This window comes from Myotis yumanensis, unplaced genomic scaffold (assembly GCF_028538775.1).
Source record: "Myotis yumanensis isolate MYYU_CA2020_CCGP unplaced genomic scaffold, mMyoYum1.0.hap1 SCAF_10, whole genome shotgun sequence".
Classification (NCBI taxonomy): domain Eukaryota; kingdom Metazoa; phylum Chordata; class Mammalia; order Chiroptera; family Vespertilionidae; genus Myotis; species Myotis yumanensis.
The window spans coordinates 38,506,246-38,527,212 of NW_027223761.1; the positions used below are offsets into that span (position 1 = coordinate 38,506,246).

Consider the following 20,967-nt stretch of genomic DNA (forward strand, 5'->3'; position numbering starts at 1 on the left):
TCACTTCCCTGGCCCGGCCAGGCCCAGCAGAGGCTGCCCACTCGGGACACCCTTTCCACTGTTCCTGAGATGCCGGCTCTGCTGAGCCCTGACACTGCGCAGCTGCACCTAGAGAGGCTCCCTAACCTGTTTTCACCCAGGAAACTGAAGGTCTAAATGCAGGAAGGCAAAGCTGGTGCCTACGGGAAGCCGCTCAATAGAGCCCCTCAACACACTGCAGGGCTGGATGCTTGGCCTGTTCCTGCAGACAGATTGCCAAACCAGCTGTCATTACTACCAAGGAAACTGAGTCCCACAGGAGGGACAAGGAGGCTGGCCCAAAGCCACATAAGCGAAGTGGCAGAGAACTGGCCTTTTAATGCTTTCCTCACCTGGTTCAGTTTGCTTCCACCTGCCCAAGCACAGTGACCAGGACACCTGCAAGCTCGCAGGGGAAAGGCTGGGTTCCCTCTGGGGCCACACCTGCTCCATGTACCTGACAGAGGCTGGGGTGGGGGACAGAGTACAGTCCCTCTGGAGGTTCTCTGCCAACCTCTCTCCCTCCCCTTGGAGCCTGGGCTCTGCCCTGATTTGCCCTCACTCCTGCTGCTGCTGGGTTTGCCTGCCTTTCCCCAGACTTCATCTCTAGCCCCTGAAGCCACCAGTCTTCACTGAGGACCCCCCCACCCCCCCCCCCCCCCCAGACCAGCCGTGGGCAAACTACGGCCCACGGGCCGGATCCGGCCCCTTTGAAATGAATAAAACTAAAAAAAAAAAAAAAAGACCGTACCCTTTTATGTAATGATGTTTACTTTGAATTTATATTAGTTCACACAAACACTCAATCCATGCTTTTGTTCCAGCCCTCCGGTCCAGTTTAAGAACCCATTGTGGCCCTCGAGTCAAAAAGTTTGCCCACCCCTGCCCCAGACCCATATCCAATGCCATTAGACAGCAGGACAGACTGGTGCCTGCGGGAGATGGGAAGTGTATGTTCCAGCTGTTGGAGAAGCACCCAGAGTGGCTCCATCTGGAGACTTTTCTGGCTCTGGTATCTCTTGGGCATCTCCCAGGACCTTTATCACTAGTCACCACTGTGCACGGGCTGGGTCCACTCCTCCCCCCTCACCAGAGAGGTGTCCCCAGCCCTGCAGGGCCCACTGGAAGCTGGCTGACTGTAGCCCCTGTATGAGCTCTACCGCCCATGCTGGCCCTGGATCCACCTACCCAGCCTCCCCCGAGCCGTGCCAAGCAGATGTGGAAGAACAGTGACACTCCTTCCAGAGTCAAGGTACAGCCAGATTCTTGGGGGTGGTCAAGAACTGCCCCTTCTTGCCTATGGCACACGTCAACGTCACTGACAAACACCACTCTCCTTTCTCAACTTCAGGACGCCTGGTGGGGCTCAGGGGCTCCTGACCAGAAACAGCCATATTCCCCCTCGGGGCATCATCGCACACCTCACTGCAGGCCTAGGAGGTGGCTGCAGGGAGGGGAAGGAGGTGCCCCTTTCTGGAACTCAGCTCTGTTCCCATCACAGCAGAGAAGCCTCAGCCTTCTGGCCTGGGCCTCAGCTTCCTCCTCTGTGACCCTCTATGACCCTGAGGGTCACTGTGGTGCTGCACCACAGCACAGGGCGGCCTCCTATGCTTCTCTGCAGGCCGGGCCCAGCTCCCTCAGACTGCAGGAAACTCCCTACACTACAGCCTAACATGGAGCTTCCTGGTGCTCTCCCAGCTTTCCCAGACAGACCCAGGATTCAGAAAGAGATAGTGCTCCTACAACAAGGGAATCCGGGCCCTGTGTTGCTTTCCTCACAGAAGCACCAGAGGATGTTCCCAGCTCAGAGAGCCCTACACGTACCTTCCAGGCCCGAAGCCTGCCTTTCCTCCTCCTATTGGCTGCCGAGGAAGGGTGGGCCCTGTTTCAGGCCCCAGAGCCCTGGAAAATCACTCAGAGCCCAGGAACACTGAGTCCTGGGCAGGTCTGCTCCCCTTGGTCTTTAGGATGAGTCCAACCTTCTTATAATTTTCTCCCCAGAGAGTACTTGCAGCTGCCAACCACTCTGTGTCCAGCCCTGCCAACCCAACACGCAGTAGAAAAGGCCCCCCCGCCCCCATACAGATGGTGGTCCAGGACTAGTCTGTCTGCTGTTCATTTCATTCTAATCACCAACCACTGCCTCTTCAGCAGCCCCCGTTTTCCTTGGGTACTACATATGCCAATACCTGTGCCTGAAGATCCACGATCCCTGATGAATAGCAACAAGAGGAAACCACATTTCCTACCATTTAATCTTTCTCCTTTGGCCACAGCTGATTGGCTCTTGGGTGGAAACCTGACCCAAGGGGAGCTAATCCAAAAAGCCTTTAATTTCAGTTTTTGTTTGTATGTTGTTGTTTTTGCACTTAACATTTCTTTGTAGGCCTGGAGGACTTAGCTCAAAAATTATGAGCTAAGCCAATCTGATTCTCTCCTTCAGGAATTTGAGTTCACACACATTCACGGGGAGAAAACATAAAAAGAACTTGTCAGTCAACAAGAATAAAATCAAACCTTAAGGACGTGCGGCAGCTGCTCTGCACTGTCTTCCTAAGGGCCATTCATTTCCCCCACTTCATCCTGGTTCCTTCCTGACAGAGGCCACCCCCACTCTGGTGGGTGAAAGTACCAATACTTGTTTCCCAGGTTTCCTTGCAGCTAGGGTATACACATGTGAAAAATGCTGACCACTGGGACCACAGAGAAGTCTGCAGGAGGGTTTCAGAGAAGGACTTCCCTGCCTAATTAAAGAAAAATAAAAGAAGACATCTCCTACCTCTGAATATGGCTGTGTCTGTGTGAGGCTGTGTTGCCTGGCGCTGCAGTAGCCATCCAGCAACTGCCAGGGGACACGTCTGAGGGAAACCAACACCCTGAAGACTATGAGGCAGAAAGATGGGAAGAGCCAGAGCCCTTGAGGTCATCCCAGAGCCACTGATTTAACCCTGGAACCACCCTCCCCCCATCCTCTGGACATCTTATTAGTGACACGTAAACCTCCTTATTGTCTATGCCACTCTATTGGAGAAAGAATCCCAATGACAGAGATATCACATGGCAGAGCGGGACCATGCCAGGCCAATGTAGGACACAGCAGTCACTGAGGCTTAGAAATAGGCTTAGAAATATTCTAACGAGAATAGTGCAAACATTCAAGGGATGCACAGATAACGTGGATGAGAAGGGACAAGGCTGCCTGCCTGATCCCTCAGACTGCCTTACTAGTTCCAATTCCAGTTCTAAGCCACATGCAATTTATTTTTTAAAAAATTCAAGTGAGTCTCTGGTTTGAGGCAGTGCTTCTCAAACTTTAATGTCCGTAAGAATCACCTGGCAATGGCTCAGTGGGTCTAGGGTAGGGGGTCCATATTTTGCACTTTTTTTCTTACAAGCTACCCAGGGGATGCCAAAGCTGCTGGTCCACAGACCACACCTGAGTAGCAAGGGCTTCTAACTAAAAGTGCCAATTTAAAAAGTTCCAGGGGCCATAGCCGGTTTGGCTCAGTGGATAGAGCATTGGCCTGCAGACTGAAAGGTCCCAGGTTTGATTCCGGTCAAGGGCATGTACCCGGGTTGTGGGCACATCCCCAGTAGGGAGTGTGCAGGGGGCAGCCGATCGATGTTTCTCTCTCATTGATGTTTCTAACTCTCTATCCCTCTCCCTTCCTCTCTGTAAAAAAATCAATAAAATTTATTTTAAAAAAATAAAAAGTTCCAGTGGATCTGTAATACTATCAACAATAAAAAGAAAAAAAGAAAAAAGTACCAGTGGATCTGTAATACTACCAACAATAAAAAAAGAAAAAAGTACCAGTGATTCATGAATTTAGATGTTATTTCCATACAGATAAGACCGACTATGGAATGTGGGTGCACCCAGATTGTAAAAGGGCTCTAGGTCTGCAAGACCTAAAATACAGACAGGCTGTCTCTGTGCAAAATCAAAACATTAACATCCAGCCCTGGTCTTATGGACTGTTTATATGTACTTTTGACCCCTGAAAAGTACACTATTCATAGGTTGTTGATGGCCATAATTACTCTAAAAGATTTATGAATGCAACAATTTTTAGGAAAATTGCTCCAAAGGAAGGCATTTCCCCAACCATTGTAAATAACCCCAAAAGAGACCTACAAATCTGAACACAAGCTGTTTTTGCAATGAAGCCTGCAAAAACCAATAACTCTATCAACTGCCTTTGAATTAAAAAAAATTTTTTTAAAGCTTTTTGGGTAAATTACAAACGTTAGATCCATATGTCACACGACACACTAAAAAGCACTGCAGATGAATTAGAGTGAACCGTAAGCTAATCATCAAACCATAAACATACTGGAGGAAGATAAAGGTATTACTTGACCCGAGTGTGGGAAAGGCCTTTCTAAAGATAAAAAGGAAACTAGGAAACCCAAACAGGAAAGACTGATAGAGTTTACTATGACAATCCTTTTAAATTCCATGTCTCAGAAAGCCCCATAAAGGACATTTAAAAGCAACATGAGGGAAATAAATGCTACGAATAAAGCAAAGGGCCAATCACAGAGGTCATTTAAATACATAAGGAAAGCACCAACATTCTAATAGGAAAAAAAAGCATAGAATATGAGAAGACCAGGGTAGGGTACACACACTCAGGGACTCAAAGTGACCTCTAGGATGTGTCCAAAGAAAATATTGGAACTATTTTTTAGCCTGTCATTTAAAAATCTCTACTTTGGGAACTGTTTTATAACTTACATACATAAGGACATTACTGCTTAGGTGAATATGTATATATGGAGAATGAAACTTTTTTCAGATGGGGTATGAGATCAACAGTTTGGGAGATCACTCAGAACAACAAATACTAAACTAATGAAAAAAAAAATGCTTAACTTTCCTACTAAACAAAGCAATGCAACAATGATAAAAGGAAAGCATTTTCCCTACGAAATTAGTAAAGCTGTGTGTGTGTTTTTAATTTTAGGTATTATTATTGATCAGGATGCACAAAGCCCCATTAATGAAAATATAAATGAGTACAATCGTTCTAAAAAGTGGTTTGGAAAAATGTGTCAAAGATATTAATACCTTTGGATTAGAGCGGCCAGATTTAGCAAACTGCATGGGACATACTTACTACAGATTATTCACTGCTGGTCTAAAATTAAAATTTAACTGAGCATCCTGCATATTGTCTGTTAACCCTACTTAACTCTGTAATACCACTTTTAGAACACTATGTCTAGGAAATACCTAGAGATAAAGACAAATATTTCTGGACAAATACATTCTCTGCAGCAATGCCCTATATTAGTGAAATAGTAAAAAATAATTTTAAAATGTCAATATTAGAGAAATGGTCACAAATTTAGGCACATCCATACCAGGTGGAAGTACCTAGTTACTGCACAGTAACGACTGTTGGGAAGACACTTCAATGAATCTCTTGGTTAAGGGTGGTAAGGTCCTGAGAGAGCTGAGACGGGGCATTTAAAATAAACAGGCGCAAAACTGCTCTGCAGCCTAATGCAAGGTTCAGAGAATCGTGGAGAAGGCTGTGTGTTACAAAGGGACCCAGGCACACAGTGACAGGCCAGCCCAAGGGCAGAGGGAGTAGACTTAACAAGTGACTCTCAGAGAGGCATTATGGCTGATGGAAATGGGAATGGGGACATCCACTATCCAACCCTTGGTTTCACGTTCTATTTTCTGCACTGGAATATTCTTCATGTAAGTTCACCATCCCTTGCCTGTACTTCTGAAACCCAAAAAAGCACTAAAACAAGTCTTTTTTGTTTGTTTGTTTTTGAGTTGGAGCCAAACGTATCTGACAGCAAAACCTGACCCGAACTGGCAGGAGAATATGTGTGGTCTTTCTTTCTCCCACTGCATGCGGATGCTCACAAGTTTTTCTGAAGAAATGTTCATGTGTTTCTGTCCTCAAAGCCACATAGAGATGGCATATATTATATGACATATATGCACTGTCTCGCCTTCCTAAAGTTTAATAGTTCTGAGTTCTAAAACACACCTGGATTCAAGGATATGGACCTGTCATAAAAGGACTATAGATCTGTCATAAAACTATCTGTAACCACTGCACCCTGGGTCAGCAGTGGGAGCAGGAACAGAGAGAGGGTCGGAGTCCTTGCCTGGGCTAACGTGGGCACAGGAGCTGCCACTGTCCAGACAGGAGGGCAAAAGATGGCCCACGATGACTGGAGAGAAAGAAGCCAGAATCAGCATCGTGGAGCTGATCAGCATTGTGGGGGGGGGGGGGGGGGAGTACAGTGACAGCAGAGGGTTCCTCATGGAACTCTAGGGAGAGGAGAGAGAGAACTAGCGACTGAAGCCATGCACCCTGCAACTCCCAGCCACAGTTAAACGAGTAAATGATCAGCGGGGCTTCTATCTGTTACCAGCACAAGTCTGAGAGGACCACCAAGAAGTGTCTTCATGTGGGGAGGAGATGAGGAGCAGATTTTCAAACCTAAACCATAACAGGCCTACATGAAACCCAACCAGCAACCTTCTCCACCGTCCTCTCCAAGCAGTGTCTGGCCGTATTAGTTTCCTATTGCTATATTAATAAATTACCACAAACTACTGGGCTTATAGCAACACACATGTATTATCTTACAGTTCTGGGAGCCAGAAGTCTGAAATGGGTCTTACTGGGCTAAAATCAAGGTGTTGGCAGGGCAGTGTTCCCTCCGGAGGCTTTAGGGGAGAGTCCCCTTTCCCAGCTCCTAGCAGCTGCCTACATTCCTTGGCTCCTGGCTCCCTTTCCATCATTAAAATCAACAGCAGATGTACTGAGTCCTCAAATCACGTCACTCTGACACTGACTCTGCCTCCTCCTTCCACTTATGACTCCGGTGTTTATGTTGGGCCCACTTGGATAATCCAGGCTACCTGCCCTATTTAAAACTCAGCTGACTAGCAACCTCAATTACACCTGCTACCTTCTGCTTTGCCATGTAATATCCCATATTCACAGGTCCTGGCAATGAGTATGTAGACATCTTTGGGAGGTCATCGTTCTCCCCACCACACTGGCATAGATATATCCAGAACACCAGGCAGACAGCCTACGTACTGAAAATACTGAATAACACATATACTGAATATAATTGTTCAGTGTTCAGAGGAAGGCATGGGGATGAGACCACTGACAGAGGCCTCCTGAACAGAAAGCAGGCTAGGACACCTGGGATGTAACCTGTAACAAACGGTATGGCCTCTGGACAAGGGTGTCTCAACTTCCTGGGTCTGTGATTTCCAACATCAAGTCCCCCCTCCTAATTCAGTGTTCCCGTTCCTGCCTTCCTCACTCTAAGCGTACTTTCCAATTTTGACTCAGGTTTGCAGAACTATGGCTTTAGAAGAAGACTGCATCCAGGCTTTCATCCTCCAGTTCAGCTTAGGTAATCACGTGCTTCCTCGGCTCCCCAGGTTCCTCCCTCCAGCCCTGGAATAACTGCATTCCAGGTCAATCCCTCAGTGGGCTCGCTCCTCGCCTGACCCATTTCCAGATGTGACTAGTGTCTCAATGCTGACCAACTGGTCTCCACAGGGAGGTAGACAAGTAACCAAAGCCACATACTCATCAGCTTCGGTTACTCATCTGCTGCCCTTGTAGACTAGCAGGTGTGCAGGCTTGATCCAGAAAGAGCAGGAGGAGGAGAGTAAGGACGCCTGCATTTACTCCAGGGATAAGAAGCATTTCTAGGGTAAGGAGGTCTGAGGAGTAGGGGCAGCAGTAAAGGAATGAAGGAAGTGACAAGATTCTAGTCTGTTGTAAGGAACAAGGAGTGGGGGATCCAGCTGGGAATAAACCCCCTATTCAGTAAGTGGTCCATGTTCCTGGGGAGGAACCTTCCACGCTTGCTGTTCTCTGGCCTGGATTCCCTTTCTCAGGAGAGGGGCTGGAGTGCACAGGCAGGCTGACTGTGGCGCTTGAGTCATTTGGCTACGTTCTACCCTCCTCCTGGGCAGGACCACCCTGTGGGGGTTGCTAAAGCTGGATTGGAAGCAAGAAAAGACTGGAAGGTGGACAGATGAAGTAACATCCCCAGGCTGTGGTGGCATTCCTTGGACTCTGTGATGATGTCCCCCAGTGGTTCCCCAAACAGGCTCTGGGCCTACTCACCAAGCTCTCCTCGAACCACTCCTTTATGTAGGCGGCTGTGGGGCCCGGGATCTGGCTCAGGAGCGCTGCTCTCTCCTGAGGCCGCTCCACCGTCTGCAGGGCCAGCCTCAGGTCCTCCACGAGATGGAGCACTGGCAAGGGGTTCAAGTAGGAGGCTGGGGAGGCCAGTCCAGGCTCACAGGTACCGTCACCAATATCTGCACCCGTTTTCGTGCCTAGAACAAGAGAGGCGGGAACCCTGGTAAGAAGGGTGGACGCCGTGGGCAGGGAACTGGTAAAGAGGGAAGGGAGTGAAAGGAGAGGGGGATGGAATGGATAAGAGCACAGAAGACCACCTCAGCAGAGTCACTCAAAAGTAAACTCAGCAGAACCCATCCTCAACCCTGGGCTGGGCTGGGCTGGGCATGACAGGAAGAGGCTTGTCAGAGGCGATGGCTGTGTCCAGGGCGGCTAACGTATGGACTCTCACACCATTAGTCAATGGGAAAACACAACTGGCCCTCACCACTGACCCAAGACGTGCTTGCCAAAACAATGAGATGCCATTCTTCCCCTTTTAGATTAATACTCTTGTTTTTCTTTAAATTAACGTGGTAGTCTGCACATATGACCACCAAGAGTTCCTCCTACCATGGCATGTGCATTCTGGTCTCTTCATCCCAGGGTGGTGTCTGACTGGCCGGTGACCTGCTGTCATCAACAGATGCAGTGGGAGGGACGCCACATTGGGGCTGGCGAGGGATTAGTGAAATGAGCTTCTTCCTGGATCTCCCCAATTGGAAAAACTCTATCTGCTGGCGCCCTTGCACTTTTAACCTGTATTACTTTACTCTGTGTATCCACATCTCATCTCCTCCTCGTGGTCCTGAAGTCTCTGAGGGCAGAGTCCCTGTCAATTTGGCTGAGTTCCTAGCACAGTGCTCCTGCCCAGTGGATGTGGAAGGGGAATCGGACTACATGCCTGCACATGTGCTTGGATGAATAGCTAAGGGGACTTGTGCTTAGACTTCCTTAGAGATCTGGGCTATTGACTCAGCTCTTTCTAATTTGATGTGTCCTGAATAGGACTGTTTTTGCCTTTCTAAACCCCGTCATTTAACTTTTTTTTTTAAAGTCTTTTTTGCTTAAATACATTGATGTATTTTTCAAACCAAAACTGGGGCGACACAGTCTACTAAAGGATTTCTGTGCTGCTTTAAGAAACACTTTATGGAATACGGTTTAGATGATGGCATTTCTAGGGCATCTGAACTGTTTACAAGGCCAACAGGATAACTTATTTAAAATCGGGCCCCGGATGGAAAATGTGGGCTGTAGGGCCACCACATCCACAGCTACACTGCAGGCCTGATGTCTAATTCCAGGGCCTTTTACTCTTCTAAGAGCCATCTTCCTATTTACCAGGGCAGCCTCTGGAATGAGAAATCCACACAGAAGGAAACAATTACCACTTGATTACCCGTTTGCTTTCTGAAAGTGCAGGATAGACAGAACCATGGGTCACAACCCACAAACAAGTCCGTGGCTCTGGGGAGCTAGGGAACTGTCTGCCCCCCACACTCCCGTTTGCACTCAGCGTTCTCTGGCTCCTACAGATCCAACTTAGAGTTGATGAGGAGGGCCCAACCTAAGTTCAGGCCAGAAAACAGACAGAAGCAGAGCAAGACCCCCAATCTGCATACAATTACTGAGTAACCCCTCTCTGTCCTGGACACACTCCAGTACACACACACACACACACACACCCCTTTATAAATGTAGGATGAGTCAGGCCAAAAGTAGTTGGGAAGACTGAAACTTTCATTAACTTTTGATCACTCTGTGGTCTTGGACAACAGAAAACAAAAGTAAACACACACATACCTTTATATCAGTAATTATAATAATTATAAGTACATTGAGCTCACTCATTTAAACTAAAAAATTTGAATAATGGAATAAAATAAATCCAATTATTTAATTATGACACTGAATGACTGAACTATAAAGTGTTCAAAAAATAGAGCTAAATTATTCCACACAATGGAATAATTTAATCAATGGTATATTGATTAAACTGTTAAAAACAGCGCACACACACACACACACACACACAATCACTGAATAAAATGATAAAAATAAATTTAAAAATCATCTAAATAGTCCTATAAAAATGGAACCATAATTTTTTTAAATTTATTTTTTGGTTAATCCTCACCTGAGGATATTTTTTCCATTGATTTTTAAAGAGAGTGGAAGGGAAGGGGAGAGATAGAGGGACACATGGATTGGTTACCTCAGGCACCCTGATCAGGGCTGAGGATCGAGCCCACAACCGAGGTACAGGCCCTTCACCGGAATCTAACCTGGGACCCTTCAGTCTGCGGGCTGACGCTCTATCCAGTCTGCAAGCCGATGCTCTATCCAAAGCCAAACATGCTAGGGGTAGAGCCATAATTTAAAAAATTTTCCACAGAGGAAATATCAGGCCACATGCTTTTACAAGTGAGTTCTATCAAGCCATCAGGAAGTGAATAATTCTAACTGTCTTGTTCAGGACAGAAAAGGAGGGAATGCTCCCAGCTCACACCCTCAGGAGCCCCTGCCCGTGCAGCTTGTGGATCGGCATGTGAACGGTGCCCTGGAGCTGGGCACCTGAGCGGCCCTCAGCACCGCAAAGGGAAATCACAGACCTTCCCATGATGACCTGGGGTAAACAGACCCTAAACACGCATTTCAAAACCCAATCCCACAGCAGGTAAGAAGGATAACACACTGTGACCACCCCCCGCCCCCCCCCGCCCCGCCCCCTCGGGAAGTGACAGATCCAGCAAACCCAAAAAGAAAAAAAAAAAAGGAGTGATATAGCTAAACAACAAAGGACAAATAGTGAACTATGTGCAAACAACTAGAGATGGCACGTGATGTTCAAGCACATAGAAAGCAGCTTTTCAAACTGACCACAGACAGCAATGAGGAACTGCTGTGAGGGGGACCTATTACTCTTTCCACATGTCCCTGGGAAGGGAGGGTGGTTTCCACTAAGGCCACGTTTGTGGCACCTCCCCTGAGTCCCCTCACTCAATTTTCTTCAAAGGACGAATGGCTCCTCTGATGAGAGAGCTGAAAGAAGGAATTCTCTTCGAAGCCACCTGACCCTGGGTGCGAGCATTCTACTCAGGAAGGCTTCCTGAGGCTAGTTCTGCCGCATCAAGGTGGACGTCTGGAGTTTGGAATTAAATTCAATTTGGGTGTGTGTTTGGGCGGGTAGGATGGGAGGTATTTGAAGTCCTAATGGTGGCTTTAGGTCAAGCTAACCTTCCTAATAAATAAAACTAATGATAAAGCTGATATTTTGGTCTCCCTTTCTCTTTGTCTATTCCTTAATTGGTTTAAAACCAAGGAGGGGAATAAATACATGTTGTTTATCAATCATTGTGCTATCCAAAATAATGACACCCCCCCCACCACCAAAGATGTCCATAACCTAATTCCTAGAGCCTATAAATGTATTACCTAACATGCCAAAAGGGGTTTTACAGATGTGAGTCATGAGATTGGGAGATTATCCTGGATTATTAGTCACATGAGCTCTTAAATCAGGACATGGAGGCAGAACATTGAGTCAGAAATGAAAGGTGAGGACCTGAAGATGGAGGAAGGAGGCCATAGCCAAGGAAGGTGACAGCATTATAGCAGCAACAGGGCAGGCAGTGGCAGACGAGTTGTACAGAGAAAACCCTCCAAAGACACACACACTTTTTAAAAACAACCAAACCATCAAAGCTCAGAACCTCAGGGTAAGAGCATGTGAGCTGTGTTCTCCCTGTAGGCCACCACCAATTCCCTGATGTCCTAGTACCTGGGCTTCCATGGGCCACTTGAGGGGGACAGGAGACAGCTTAGGGCTTGAGCAAAGGAAGAGACTGGATGGGGGGATGTCTGTATAATGCCAGGATTCAAAAGGGCAATACCCTCAGTAAATCAATGAGAGAAAAAGAGAATGATGGCGTTGAACAGTGCTTGCCACTGTGGGTCATTGCCACCTCTCACACAAAGCGGAGTCTCTGACATCTGAGCCTGCTGGTAACCCCAAACTTCCACTCCGACTCTCTTCAGTTCAAAGTCACAGCAGAACACTCTCCACCTGAAGCCTGAACGGGAATCAGGTGACTCCGTTACTGAGGACTGCTGTGTGCCGACCTACTTCTGAGAGGGTGTAGACAAGACCAATTACCTGTGCTGAGCATGGACTTGTCGTGTGACCTCCAACATCACAGTAAAATCATTATGGGCCAAGGTAAATAACCTCAGTCTTGATCAGAACTTTTTCTACCCTCAATCTTTAAATCTTAAAAAAAAAAAAAAAAAAAAAAAAAAAAATCCCAACAAACAAAAACCCAACCCCGATACTAACCAGAACTGGCAGAAAGGCCCAGACAGAGCAAGCTCTTTTATTACGGTCATAAAACAGGCTCCTTTTAACTATTCCTCGTTCATGGGTACAGCTTGCAAATAATCGCATGAATAACCTCTTGCCACAGTGAGGGGAATAAGTGGCCCTCTGTGTCCTCGCCGCAGGGTTCTCTGGTCCCTATTACAGAAGTGGCCTCACTGAGCAGCCACTGAACCCGTAAGCCACAAACTAAGCCCTACGCAACATTAGCATACGGGGCAGTTGCTCTGGGCCATCCAGAGGGATGTAATTAAGCCATGTAGAGTTCAATTTTAATTGTCAACACTGTAATTCAATTATAGTGTTATTTGCAGGTGCATCAAAGGGACCCATCAGAGGAAGATCAGATCAAAAGTTAACAGGTACTAGAAGCTACAATAGTCTTTTGTACTAGAAACACATCATTTTTACAGGGGCCCTGGAGTCTTTCACAGTCACCTTTCCCCAGTTTTCTGGCATAAAATCCCAGGGTTCCAACCAAGTAGCCACACCTAGGATATACTGATTTAGGCTTTAAGGATTCGACTGTACAGAAAGTTTCATTTAATGGTCCTAGTTGTGCTTGCACGGCATTTCATTTTCATACAGCCCCAGAAGCCCCCCCCCCCACCCCCCCCCGCCGAGTGCCTCGAGATGAGGGTTGCCACATGACGGCTCAGGATGGGCGTACTTGGACTTGAGCATCAAGACATCCTCAGAATATTCCTGGCCTTGTTCTTCATGGGAGCGATGATCTCCTGCATCGTCTTCACTGATTGGAGGAGCAGGACACTTTCATTTGTAGTAAATGCTTAATCACATAAACACATCCTAAATGTTACTCTTTTTGGAAGAGGTTTGGGAACTGAACAGTCGCCTATCAGGCTATAGAGTAATTTATAAAGGGAATTTCCTCAGGTAGAGTTATGATTATGAATGATCATTATTGAAGGCGCTGTGTCTGTTTTAGGAGGAATCCATGCTGTTTGTGCACAAATGGTTGCTATTTGGAGTGTGCTATTTGGGAAGTCCATAACATTTTCTTCCATTGAAATAAGTGATGATTATGTTTTTATAAAGTGAGAGAATACAGCCCCTGGTACTCACTTAAGTACTTTAACAGGCAAAAGCAATGGTGTTTTGGTGGTGTTGGCACTATTTGATATCATCTGACTGCAATTAATAAGAGAAATGAAATAAGAAAGGAAGGTTTAAAGGTTCACACAAAGATGTCATTTCTGCGGGATCTGTGGTGTCAGGATGTGGTGTCACCGTTTGAAACTTTCTTGTAACTGCCATCCTGGAAGCAAAGGGACCCGTACTTGAAAGTCTCATGTGTAAGAGACATGAGAGCAAAGTCCCTCTCTAGCTAAGGGACTGGAAGCAACACAGAAGTGGACCTTGCTCCCAATGAACTCTTTTCTCCTTTAGACAGGCCCCCAGAGCCCCCCAGAGTCCTAACACACAACATCATAAAACTAACCCAGGAATAAAAGGAGCCCAGAAGAGACTTGGAAAGGCCTGGACTCAAACCTTAGTTCTGCACTTTACTAGCACTATGACTTTGGGTGGTAAAAACAGTAATGTCAATACTAACATCCACAAAATAAGCAGTAACTCACACCAATTGAGCACTTACCAAATGCCGTATTTGCATCAATTTAATCATCCCAACAATGAGCTAGGTATTATAATTACCACTTTTATTTATAAGGAAACAGAGGCTCAGAGAAAGATCCCACAGCCAGTTCCCACAGCCAGAGTAAGTGGCTGAACTGGGATGCTATCCTTGCCAGTCTTACTCCATAGTCTACATTCACAACCATAAAATTCCCAAGCTCTGTGGTCCAGTTCAGCCCAACCATCTTGAAAATGAGGATGATCTAACAATCTTGAGGCAAAGTGTCCAGCACAAAGGCATTCAATAATTATCATTCTTTTGATCACAAACAGCATAGAACATATGCCCTCCAGACACTCACTAATAACCTCAGAGTTGAATTATCTGTCAAATAGTGCTTATCAAACCCTGTGTGAGCCAATTACTACTCAAGAGATGGTTCACAGGACGTGCCAACCACTGAGTCTTCAAAAAAAATTAGTGATTTGTTACTCCAAAAGAATCAGCCAAAAAGGTACTATCAGGAAAAAAAAGAATGAAATTCAGGGTGCAGCCAGAGAGAGGATACATGCAGAAACCACTAACTGCCTTCTAGCCAATGAGAAGTAGAGCCTGGTCACAGAAATAATTAACACATACATGTAACACATGTGTATGAAAGAAATGTTTATGTGCTGCAGACCAACTGAGGCACCAGAGATGGCAGCACAGCCTCGGTCCTCATGGAACTTACATTCCAGTGCAGGAGGCACATGACACACGAAGAGACAAAAACGAATGTCAAAGGTCAGGGGGTGATAAGTGCTATAAAGAAATAGCAACAGGACACGAGGACAGAGCGTGATGGGGGGAAGCACAAGGAGGGGTCTCCAGGTTACATACAGCCCACATCCAGGCCACTCCCTCCACACCCATCCCAGACCCTCACCTGCAGATCCTGGACCAAGACGAGGCCCTGAGGATCCAGCCACAGAATCCCCTGAGACAGAGGGACTGTGCCGAGGCTTTGTCATTCTAGGAATGCCTGTGCGGAGCAGTTAGGAGGCAGGGCCTGAACCACACAGGCTCTTGTTCAGGAGGTGGCTCATTCATCCCTCACAGCCATCCAAGGCTCAGTGCTCTGAGCCCTCAGCACCTCCCTGCTCCTGGGCTGAGGGCTCAGCAGTGCTGACAGCCTGAGCCCGTCTGAGGGTCTGACCCTGTGGCTCTGAGCTCAAAGCACATGAGCCCCTGGGAGCTTCCAGATGAGACTCTGAAAAGTTTGTTAGGAAATCCACACCCTTGACTGTTTCCTCTCAGTAGGGTTTCGGGGGCCCTAACCTAGAACAGGACTTCCCAATCTGCAGAGCCTCCGGAAAGTGGGACATTGTCACACTCAAGGGCCCCTGCGCTCCCTGAGAAGTTAAGTGCCTGACAGGTAACAGCTAGAACATGTTACAGTACCACCAATAACAGGAAGAAGCTTCGACACACAGACAGCCCCCATTCCCACAGGCAAACACCCAGAACCCTCAGTAAGTCAGATGTGTCTCTGCCGCATGGCAGGAAAAGCACACGCCTGAGAGGGGACAGTTCAGGTACCTGTGCACGTGCTGGGCTCCAGCCACACTCAGCCCAAACCTTCCTCCTCCAGCCATAGCTCACACCAGGAGCAAAGCCCCAAAGAAGCACCCAGTCAGCAGACAAGGCCACTGACCTGCCTCAGGTAAGGACAGAGAGGAGACCTGGGCCCGCTGGGAAAGGTTTTCAACAACAGGTTTGTTCCAACCAACACGGGCTGGGTTGCCACAATCAAGGAGTTAATCGCCTGAACAGCCCACTGGCAGCCTTTCAAAACCAGTTTTGCTACATCTTTTCTAGAGTTGCAATGAATAAAAAAAAAAACAACAATACGGCATAAAGAACATTCTCTGGAGGATGAGGTGAAACAGTACGAAGCCGCCTCCTGACTCCCAAACACACTGGAGGCCGGCTGGGAGGTGAGCAAGGCCTGCGTTAAGTGGCAAAGTCAGCTAGACTCGAGTTTCAGCTCGGCTGTGAGAAGCCACGAGGTGCCCTGAAGGATTTACAATAAAATCAATCTCACTGCTCCCAAGCTGCCTCGCAGCCAGGATCCAAACTGTGGCAGTTATATGCACGCTAACATACGTTATATCCGCCCTGTCTCAACAGAGACCTAACCCACACACCAAATACCAGAGTTCTAGAAGTCTGTACTCTTCAAAAAGAGATGGCATGCATAATTAAAAAAAAAATTAAATTTAAAAAATCCAACCAAGGACTTCTCTCTGCACCGAAAAGAAAGTAAAATGAGAGAAAATGGTTCCTCAGGTGTGGGGCATGAGCCGCAGGTCATCAGCCTTCCCCGCCGTACTTGCCGTACCTGCAATGATCCCGTCCATCTGCTCCAGGGCAGCTGCCAGCGCGTGGCTGGCCTCAGAAGCCATGACTCCTTGTCCCTGCTCAGCCTTCTCCTCCTCCTCCTACTGAAAATTCAAATACAGAACAAAGGAAAAATTACAGAGGGTCCACAATATGCATACAAGATTCAAAGCCCTTTACTCCCTCATCGTACTAGTACAGTGCGCTCTCATGAGCATCCTGGTAGCTGGCTTGTGGGTTCTGCCACCTCTATGGCCTCTCCCTGCTGGTATAAGTGCTCTTTTTCCATGAATCCTTACCACATGATCCCATTTGCTTCTGCAATGAAAAGCCACTAGGAGTCACCGGTAGCAGGAGGCAGTGATTGCCACTGCTCGCCATCAGTACAGTCTGAGGCTCCTGCCACACTGGGGAAGGCTCCCCAGAGAGCAAGTGAGGACTGTCAGGACGAGAGCCCTGCAGCAGTGGGTCACAGGAGGCATTTAGCCGTCTTGTAGCTGCATTGGTCCCACACCTGCAACACTTCCCTTGGGCAGGTGTGATCCAGACTGGGAGGCCTCAACTGCCACTTTCACTTTTCGCACCTAGGAAGGCTGTGGGCGCATCATCATGGGGAGAGTACTGTCCCAGGAACCAGGAGCATGTCTCCTACACTTTTAGGTCTACGCTACCCGGCACCATTCCAGGGGCAGAATCCAGACCCTGGCCAGGTGCTCAGTTGGTTAAAGCATCATCCCAATCCCAGGTCAGGGCCCATACAAAAATCAACCAATAAATGCATAAATACCTGGAACAAACTGAGTTTCCCTCAACTCAATTTAAAAAAAAGAATCCCATCTTCTCAGGGTTGGAGCACTCCTCCAAGGATACACTGTCTAGCCACTCCCTAATCCCTTCTAATGGGAGAAGTATCTATTGGTTCCTTTTCTAGACCCCTCTGCCTCTAAGAAAAGTCTTTAAACTGTCTTCCTGTAGCCTCTTTCATTTTCCTTGCCTCCCCCACTCCTTGACTGGCAGCATTGCTATTCTAAGAAGAGACTTAGGTAGGAGTTGTTGTTTATTTGCTCATTCAGCAAATCCTATGTGTGTGCCCAATGGGCACAAGCGCTGTGGAGAACAGAGACACAGCCCCCATACCCAAGGATGGTACAGGTCAGGAAACAGAAGGTCCGGGAGGGTGGGCGGGGGGGGCGGGGGGGGGGGCGGAGGAGGGGGGAATGTCTCTGCTGTGAGTGACATTGGGCCTTTGGAGTAAAGAGAGGTCAGTGAGCAGACACTGAAAAGTGCCTTTGGAGATGGTGTGGATAAGAATGTTAGAACCACAAAGAACCAGACTGGGCTATACCAGTCATTAGCAGTGAAATAGCCAGACTTGGAACCCAGCTCTGTCATTTACTGTGTTATCTCTGAGCCCTAGTATCCTTATCTGTAAAATGGGATAATAACAGCACCTGACTCATAGGGTTGATGTCACAATTAAATGAGGAATTAATATTTCATAGAAAACGCTTAGTACAATCCCTTGCCCATAGTAAGGGCTCCATATATGTGAGATTTGTATTTTGTTTTTTTTAGTGAGAAGATAACCTCAGGATGTATTTGTACTGGCATTACTCAGGGGATGAGAGACTTTAAAGTAAACTCAAGGAGGGAGAAGCCAGATAACCTAAGAGTCGGTTCCTTTGGAGGGGGCAGGCATGGCAAAGGAAGATAAGCAACCACATGTGTGGAGGACGAGGCAGTGGGTCAGGTGCAGAGCCAGAAAGGTTCAGAGACAGGCCCTGAGTCCTGCAGTTCTGGAGGCACCGGGCTCAGGGAAATGAAAATGTCAGAACCTCACTGGCGCCTCAGTGCCTGGGCAGGAGGCAGCCAAAGCTACAGGGAGCAGGGCTGGTCCACAGTAAGTATAGCAGCCCAGACGGCTGCAGAGCAAACACAGTTTGCAAATCTCGGGGGCCTGAATGAAAGCAAGCTTGGATGGGGATGAAATAAGAGGCAGCAGGGAAAGGGACGCACCAGAAGCAGGCAGTATTCAGCACATTCACACCTGTTCAGCCACCTGGGATAGTAAAAGTTTTAAACCCTTCCCTTGGAGGACTTCCCACTGCTCCCAGGGAAAAATCCAAATTCCTTCCTGTGATCTACCAAAGGGGCGTGGCCAGATTGCTCTTCACGCTTCAGTCTCCTGTCCAAGTTTACACCTGCCTGCGCTCAGCAATCTGAATGGCTGATTTATTCTCATCCTTCAGGTCTCAGCTACAAAGTCCCTTGAGAGGCCTTCCTTGCACACCTCCATCTAAAGCAGCTCCTTGAAAGCACAGCAGTTACAAAGCATCTCGTCCATACATTTGTTTCCTTGCTCACTGGCCTTGCTAACCCGCTCCATGGAGGCAGGGGGACCTTCTCTGCCTGTTCACCCCTATGTGCCCAGTGCCTGGGGAGTGCCTGGTACAAGGACGTTCATGAGTAAATACTTGTGAATGAATGGGCGGATCCATACAGCCAGCCTGCCCTGAACCCACAGTGAGGGGCACTAAAGGATACTAATAAATCAGGCCTAGTCTTTGTCCCAATGGGCCACATGGTCTAGAGCAGAAGATGAAACTATGAACAGATAATTATGACACCGGGGGAGGCACGCTGGAAGAGGCGGGTATGCAGTTTCCCCAGGTCTTGAAGAGGAGTAGGAGCTTTCTCAGAAGATAAGGGGAAGAATGCAGTTCCAGGCGGGGATGTGGTAAGCAAAAGGTAGAGAAGCAAGTAAAGGCAGGATGTAGTTGGCAAACGTCAAAATGATTGACAAGATTATACAGGCGCATCCAGTTGCTTAAGATGAGTCAAACCTTCCACGGATTCACATAGCCTGACAAGGGCAATTAACGAGAGGAGCTTGGCAATCACACTCACTACTTCAAGGGCCTGGATACCAGTGAGCAACGAATCAAGTGACCTCATATATAAATCCGACAGAGATTTCAGAAAGAAAGAAAGGTCTCATCGTTCAGTAGTCTGGCCCCACATGAGGCCTCATTACCAGGGTGAGTTAGGGAGCAGTTGGAAGCCACCAAGTCCAGAGGGGCCAGGCTATAGCCCAGCAACAAAAGGGCCATAAAAAAATGACCCTTGGAAACAGAAAATAAACAAACAAAAAAAGACCCTCGGGCCCTCTGCCCAGGGATGACTTTGCACCTGGCAAATAGCAAGCTGGGTGGACCTGTGGGAGCTGGCATGAAGCGAAACATGAGTCAAGGGTGTATCATATTCACAATCCGGGAGCCCGAGACTGGCAGATTGGGAGCACTCAGGAGTGGCAACTGGTTGAGGGCAGCCAACGAGCTCAGTACGAGGCAGGGAGAGACAGCTGGGCAAGACCGGGCCCTCCCAGCCTCTGTCACAGGGTGGCTGTGGAGTGCCAGTGGGGTACAGAAGAGACCTCTGACGGGAAAACCATGCAATGGGAGTGATGCCTCCAGCCCCCATCTATGAACATGGGCACTCTTATTGGAACAGGGAAGCCATGAGGCCACGAACCATTCCTATCTGGCAACCATAGCCATTTTCATCCCTCACCACTGTCAGATTTGCGCTCCCATCAGTAACATGCAGTAGGACAATCCCTGCCCTCCAGAACATGGGGTCTCAGAGGCAAACATGTCATCCGGCAGCACCCAATGTGTCTGGTGTCTGCAGTGTCTGTTCATCCCCTCAGGACACATAAACTCTGCTGGGAGCCTGGGTTCCCCAAGGACCTGGGGCCTAAGTGCAGGAAGCTCCATGCCACAGGGACTCCTGGAGAGGAGCTCGGCGAAGGGGCCGGAGAGCGGAGAGCGCGGCTGAGGAGCAATAACCCCAAGGGGCTGGGAAAGAGCGCACTCCGAAGGGACAGCGGGATCAGGGCAACCCCCAGGCAGGTGGTGGCCAGCGGAACTGCAGTCATGTTTTCTGCCAATGGGAGGGGAGCTAGGGCAGCCGCCCAGGGGCTGACATGGAGTAGAAGACAGAGGGGTAGTCACTGCCCCGGGGACTCCAAGGCGAGGCGCCCCACCAGCCCAGGAAGGAGAGGAGCAGGCAGAGGAAGACACTGCTCTCAAATACTCAGTACAGTGATGGTTGTCATATTGGCTGAAAGCGTTTTCCTTCTCTCTGACACCTGGACGATTAACCAAGCCCTGCATTGGACCTTGATGAGCAGACAGGCCTCTGATACCAAGAGAAACGTTGTCTAAGAAAAGGTGCAGCCCATTCATCGTTCCTTCCCTTCACCCACAGGCCTCTCTCCATGCTGTCATCTTCCTATGCAGTGTCTGAAGCTGGGGCTCCCCTAATACAGAACTCTCCTTCCTCTTGGCTACCAGCCAGGGAGCAAACAGCTGTAAGACCAGCCAACCAGGAGG

General features: G+C 48.1%; 1 protein-coding gene across 3 annotated transcripts in view; it reads right to left on the reverse strand.

Moving 5' to 3' along the window:
* Positions 1-20,967, reverse strand: part of PPFIBP2 (PPFIA binding protein 2) — a 129,666-nt gene that overhangs the window by 78,563 nt on the left and 30,136 nt on the right. For all 3 annotated transcript variants that reach the window (XM_070425388.1, XM_070425387.1, XM_070425389.1), the window contains 2 exons: positions 16,575-16,677; positions 8,157-8,371 (listed from right to left, as the gene is read on the reverse strand). In XM_070425388.1, the coding sequence (XP_070281489.1) occupies positions 8,157-8,371; positions 16,575-16,638 (279 nt within the window). In that variant the 5' untranslated portion in view covers positions 16,639-16,677. The remainder of the gene's footprint in view (positions 1-8,156; positions 8,372-16,574; positions 16,678-20,967) is intronic.